General features: G+C 48.1%; 1 protein-coding gene across 1 annotated transcript; it reads left to right on the top strand.

The window, feature by feature from the left end:
- The first annotated feature begins 530 nt into the window (after positions 1 to 530).
- LOC103197257 (NADH-cytochrome b5 reductase 1) lies at positions 531 to 5695 on the top strand. Its single transcript, XM_007941149.2, has 9 exons — positions 531 to 545; positions 855 to 1004; positions 1161 to 1233; positions 1760 to 1866; positions 2111 to 2240; positions 2929 to 3012; positions 4135 to 4220; positions 5030 to 5129; positions 5523 to 5695. The coding sequence occupies exons 1-9, from the start codon at positions 531 to 533 to the stop codon at positions 5693 to 5695; spliced, it is 918 nt and encodes a 305-aa protein (XP_007939340.1).
- The last annotated feature ends 833 nt before the right edge of the window (positions 5696 to 6528 follow it).

Below are 6528 nucleotides of genomic sequence, written 5' to 3'. Positions count from 1 at the left end.
AAGGCCAGGCATCTCTTAGTTAACATACACGGATTCAGAGATTTCCAGTCTCTCCAATTTGGGGCGGTTCTACATTTTGCAGAACTCTCACTCAGTTCAAGGATAAGCAAATCCAAGGTCTGGAGAAGGAGCGAGAGCTGCAGTCTTGAATCCTCTGCCGTCGTGTCGATTACCGACTCCTAGCGACCCAGAGTAGACCTTCCTCATAGGGTTTCCAAGGTTATAAATCTTTATGGTTATAGACTGGCACGTCTTTCTCCCTAGGTTCGAACTGCTGACTTTCAGGTTAACAACCCAGCACTTCAACCACGAGGTTATCCTTGCAGTCTTAAATAGTCTCGGAGCAGTACTGGGGCTTTGTGCCCGCGGGGCACCGATTGGAGGAGAGAAGGGGTGGGGCGGAAAGCGACTCTTCCCGCTGACCCCGCCTCCTGCCTAGCCGCGCCCTCCGGCCTCGCATCCTGCCCAGCTCCGCTGCGCATTGTGCTATCTGTCTGCCCGCGGGGCGGTGGAGGACGCTACATTTAGTGATGGGGATCCAACCGGTGAGGCCCTCGCTCCATATCCTGCACCCAGGGACTTCCTCGCCCCATCTGGTTCTAGACACTCACCTTCGGACCTCCGGCTCTCACTGCCTACCTCGCCCCACAGGGCTCTGAACCCGCCCTGGTTGCTTGGGTCGTGGTACCGCGCTTCATGGGGGGTGGACCCGTGGTTACCCTTCTGGCCTCGGCATCCTCCAGCCCTGGAGCTCGAGACTGCCAGCCTTGGGGCAGGGGTCGTACGGGATGGTCATCACCCGCACCCTAGGCTTTTCCCCAGCGCGGTGGTCACGCTGCCTCCTCTGCCCACAGAACCCAGTCCTGCTGGCCTCCCTGGGGGTGGGGCTGCTGTCTCTGCTCGGCCTGGCTCTGGGCTCCTACCTATTTCGGAGGTCCCGCAGGCCGCCTATCACTCTTCTGGATCCCAACGAGAAGTACCTGCTGCGACTGATAGATAAGACGGTAAGTGGAGGAAGGGGTCGGGTAGGGGAGGGGACCAGAGTTTTCCTGGTATGAGGAAGACAACACCCAGGACAGCAGATGAGGTGGTTGGGATGCTCCGAGGGACTTGGCAGCAGCGACCCGCTTGATGAAACACATGTGTTATCCATCCTCCAGACAGTGAGCCACAACACCAAGAGGTTCCGCTTTGCCCTGCCCACCGCCCACCACATTCTGGGGCTGCCTGTGGGTAAGGAGAGTGTGGAGTGGATTCCTTCCTTGGGACCCCAAAGAGACCGATTCCCCTTCTGGGGTCTCCTAAAACATGCTGCTTCCCTCTATTCCCACCACACCGCATTCCCCTTTCCCTACCTGGCTCTCTGTCCTCTGATGGCTATGAAGTGCCACAGGTCCCCTTTAGGGTGTGGTTTCTGTGCCCCTAGTAATCTTTAACACTCAGCCATCCTCCTTCCTGCACGACTTGCTCACACCACGCCCCTGAGCAAGCACTAATTTATTCCCATTGCCCAAACCCTCATCTCACTTGACTTTGCTAAGGTACTGGCAGTAATCGATAAATTTCTCCATTGAGAGCTTAGGAGGAATCCAGCTGGGGCTCAAAGGAGTGAATCCTCCCTGCCTTGTAGTTCACTGAATCCACAGCAAGAAGCACAACATTTCTTGTTCTCTAAAAACCTCCCTGAGTGATTTGAAAAGTAATAGAGATGCAGCACATCCACAAGCCACCCTTATGTAGCTCCCTGCATGGTTCCCAGGCAAACATGTCTACCTCTCTGCACGGATCGATGGCAGCCTGATCATCAGGCCGTACACTCCTGTCACCAGCGATGAGGACCGAGGCTACGTGGATCTTGTTATCAAGGTAAGAGGGGTAAAAAAGAACTCCAGGAGCTCCTTACCCCACTCTTTGTAGGATTTGTAGAAACTTCCGAGATTTGTATGAAAGCAAGAGATGGAATGTCCTTTGTAGATATGAGCAAAGTATGTGGACTGGGAAGAGATAGCATGTGTATGGTCCCTACTCCAGCCTCAGGGACATTAAATAAACAGGGGACTCAGGAACCAGTGACATTCCAAATAAGATATTTTCCATTCTGTCTCATCAGGTTTACCTGAAGGGCGTACACCCCAAATTTCCTGAGGGAGGGAGGATGTCTCAGTACCTGGATAGCCTGAAGATTGGGGACATGGTGGAGTTTCGGGGGCCAAGTGGGTTGCTCACTTACACTGGGAAAGGTAATGGCCTCTCTTCTCCTTGAGATCATCTCCCTTTTCTCCAGTTCCTATGGTCCTGGAGAACAGTGTGACTGTGTGTGTGTGTGTGTGTGTGTGTGTGTGTGTGTGTCAGTATGTATAAGGGCCAGAACTGCCCTTCTGACCACAGCACTGGTACTATAGAAAGGCATATTACTCAGCATCATTGGCGGCAGGTGGCAGTTCCCTATCCACTTGAATTCACCAGCTCTGACATCTGTGGCAATTACTAAAACAAACAATGGCTCTTTTCCCCCTAAAGATTTGCACCTTAGGTTGAGCTGTGGAACAAGCCAGAGATAGCTTTCAGTCCTTCCCATGGGAGCAGCTGGGTGCATTACCAAACCCCTGGAGCTTCTCTATGACACTTGGCCTTGTGCCTGTTGTCCTCACCAGGGAATGACCCTCTGACAGAAACAGCTAATGACTCACCATGCTGCTCTGAGCTGACTAGTAGTTGGTAATATGGGACAGATAGCTCTGGCCCCATTGTCCCTCAAGTATGTTATTTATCAGGGCTGGCTCAACTCAAACCTCTGCCCAAGTTCCAGAATCAGATTTCATAGCAGCTGCTAAACTGGCTGTGGATTTTGTTTCAATTCTGTATTTGTTTTCTTAGTTCCCTGTATTGACTTTGTTCTTCCTCCCTTCTCTTCATTTGGCTCCTCAGGAAATTTTAACATTCAGCCCAACAAGAAATCTCCACCAGAACTCCAAGTGGCACACAAACTGGGAATGATTGCCGGCGGAACAGGTGTATGTCGCTTGAGGGGCCATTCTCTCCCACCACTGTTGATTGTTACTGTGAAAACTTCTAAGTGACCTTCAGAAGGTTTGGTAATCATAGCCAAGCTGTTAATCAGGGGAATCCCAGCAGTGCCTAGTGGTGGTATTAGGTGCCATTGAATCAGCTCCAACTCATAGCAACCCTATGTACAACAGAACGAAATGCTGCCCAGTCCTGAGCCATCCTCACTAGTATTCCCTAAACCAACCAAACTAACGCACTGCATTCGAGTCAAGTCAGATCCAACTTATAGCAACCCCTCCTTGGGTTTCCAAGGCAGTATCACTATGGAAGTAGATTGCCCAGCCTTCCTTCCAATTCCCTAGTATCTGAAAAACAAAATCATAATGAGGTAGAAACAAACAAACAAAAAAATTTTAACTGATAGAACAAGAAAAATAAATCAAGTGGGCTCTCCCGAGATCTTAAATTAAATGCATCTAATAATTTTTAAGTGAGAGTAGATAAAAGCAGCTTGAAATGACTAATCAGGTAGAAAGAAAATTAACTTTGGGCACTACTGTGTACTAGACACTATGTTAGTCACTTTACATATGTATCTATGAAGCAGGTATTTGCATTCCTATTTTACAGATGAGAAAATGGAGATTCAGAGAAGTTAAGTGGTTTCCATAGGGTTATTAAATTGGTAATAGGCAGAGACAGGATTTGTATCAGGGTCTCCCTGATTCCAAAGCACATGCACTTAACCACTGCAAGTCTAATATTCCAGGACGCTCATCATTGAATAAGGAGATACATGTGGTCATCTTTGACCATACTCACCTCCAAAGGATTTTCAGAGAAAGGGTCTTTGGTTCCTTAGAAGGATATCTAAAAAAATGAACTTATGTGCATATTGAGAATGTCTACAGTTCACCCACCAGATAGGATTTTCAGTGAGTTTGGGGGAACTGGCATATCTGACCAGAAACATAGATGCTAGAGAATTCCCAGGAGAAGCTACAAGATTTGGGTATTAAAGGAAAAACAGAATGTGTCGAATTAAGATGAAAGAGTTGGTCAGCTAAGGAGTTGGGACAGGGTGGAATGTGGCCCCCATTCTCCCTAAGGGATATCTTTATGCAGGGATCACACCGATGCTGCAACTGATCCGGGCCATCCTGAAAGACCCTGAAGATCCAACCCAGTGCTTTCTGCTTTTTGCCAACCAGGTTGGTTTGCTTTTCTCAGTCCTGAGACTTCAGAGTTGCTATATGGGTAGAGCTGAGATGTGCTACTAGTGGACAGACCTGGTCCACTGCATTCTATTCTCTGCCCAAGGTCCCTTGTACAAGGTAAAGGACCCTCCTCTACTACAATAACGAGGAAAGAGAGCAGAGTATTGGGTCAGATTTTCTCCCTGCCCCCAAGGGAAGAAGAAAACATTTAAGGAATCTAGTCCTGAGCATAGTAACTGTGCCTTTGGTTAAGTTGTTGATATTGTGTGTTGTTGAGTTGATTCTGACTCATAATAACCCCATGTGACAGAGTAGAACTGCACCATAGGGTTTCATAGGGTTCCTAGGAAAGCCTTCAATGCGATAAGATTGACACAGTGGCTGAAACAATGGGCTCAAATGTAGCCATGATTATGAGGATAGCAGGGCAAAGGTCACTGTGAGTTGGAGCACCCAACAACAGCAACAATCTTTACAAGAGCAGATTGCTAGGTCTTTTACTCCTGTGGAGTGGTTGGTGGATTCGAACCACCAACCTTTGGTTAGCAGCCAAGCACTTAACCACCAGGGCTCCTTCCTTGGTTAAATATTCTGTCTTTATTCCTTCATACTGCATAGATAGTGTTTTGTCCCCTCCCCATCCCCTCAACTTCCTGGAAGCACTATCAGGTCTTATTCCCTAAACCTTTAGTGTTCCTTTGGCATTCTTGTTCTCTCCTGGTTGGAAAGTTGTTATAGAAGAGAATATTTTTATGTGGGCCTGAGAAAGTTCCCAGAGATTTTGCTTCCCCTTTTCATTTCAGACTGAAAAGGATATAATCTTGCGGGAGGACTTGGAGGAACTACAGGCCCAATATCCCAGTCGCTTTAAACTCTGGTTCACTCTGGATCAACCCCCAGAAGGTATTCTCCCCATTTATGGACATCCCAATCTCCCTTCATCATCAAATTCAAGGCCTTGCCCCTGTGTGAGTTCTTGTGTTAGTAAATCCAGACCTTAGTGACACTGCCAAACTCTCAAGTCTGAGTGTACAAACACAGTAGTCTCCTGGGCCCTTTCCTTCAAGTACCTGTCCTGTTTACCTGGTGGGTGGCAAGTATGACTGTGCTGCTGAGGCTTGGCCTGGGGCTGATTATACCCCTCCTCTGCTGAGGTGGGCTGAGTGTATTCATCCAGCTGCTGCCACAACTTGATACCTCCCAGGAGCCTTTCTGGGCCCTCTCAAACTCATGGCAATCAGTCCCTTGCCAGCATGGATCTGGAGTGTCAGTTCTTTCCTCTCCCCTGTTCTTTAGATTGGGCCTACAGCAAGGGCTTTGTGACTGCCAACATGATCCGGGAGCACCTGCCTGCCCCAGGTGATGATGTGCTGATGCTGCTCTGTGGGCCACCCCCGATGGTCCAACTAGCCTGCCATCCCAACTTGGACAAACTGGGCTACTCACAAAAGATGCAGTTCACTTACTGAGCATCCCTCAGCTTCCATGGTCCCATTCACTGCAATTGTTCCTAGTCAGTACTCAGATGCTGTGAGCCCTAGTTCCTTTTCTGATGATATTGTGTGCTGAGTCAATTCAGACTCATAGTGACCCTATATGACAAAGTAGAACTGCCCTATAGGGTTTTCTTGGCTGTAATCTTTATAGGAGCAGATTGCCAGGGCTTCTGTCTGTTGGAGCCTCTGGTAGGTTAGAACCTCTGACCATTTGGTTAGCAGCCTAGAGCTTAACCATTGTGCCACCAGGGCTCCTTCAGTGGTCCATATGTCCCTGAAAAATAATATGTATTCTGCAGCTATTGGATGCAGTATTGCATATATGATAATTAGGTCAAGTTTGTTCCTTATGTTGTTAGACTTACATTTACAAGTCTTTTGTCTGCTTGTCTGCTGTTATTGAAAGAAGCATGTTAAAATCTCTCATTACGAGAGATTCTCAGCCTCAACATTATTGACATTTTGGACTGGATAATTCTTTGCTGTGAAGGGCTGTTCTGTGCATTGTAGGATGTTTAGCAGCATCTCTGTCCAGCCTTTACCCACCAGTTGCCGGTGATACCACTCCAGTCATGACAATCAAAAATGTCTCCTTTTTTGATAGTATCAGCCTCCTGTGTCTTATTCTGGAGCTGAAATATAGATGGTACCTGTAGGAACCACATCCCTGCAGCCCATGGAAGAGAACCAAGGTGGAGTGGTTCCCTAGAAGGCCACCCAAATCTCCCTGTGATAAAAGACCCAGTCAAGCCCAGGGACCAATCTCTCCCATGAGATCAGAAAGAAGGGAGCATGTACATTTTTTT

The sequence above is a fragment of the Orycteropus afer genome, unplaced genomic scaffold, assembly GCF_000298275.1.
Source record: "Orycteropus afer afer isolate SDZICR_OR568_19922 unplaced genomic scaffold, OryAfe1.0 scaffold00075, whole genome shotgun sequence".
NCBI lineage: Eukaryota > Metazoa > Chordata > Mammalia > Tubulidentata > Orycteropodidae > Orycteropus > Orycteropus afer.
Note: the sequence above shows the minus strand (reverse complement) of the source record. Positions and strands in the feature narration are given on the sequence as shown.

Coding starts and splice junctions, on each gene's coding strand:
- LOC103197257 (XM_007941149.2), top strand. Junction 1,234..1,759: donor CATTCTGGGGCTGCCTGTGG/GTAAGGAGAGTG, acceptor CATGGTTCCCAG/GCAAACATGTCTACCTCTCT. Junction 3,013..4,134: donor AATGATTGCCGGCGGAACAG/GTGTATGTCGCT, acceptor ATCTTTATGCAG/GGATCACACCGATGCTGCAA.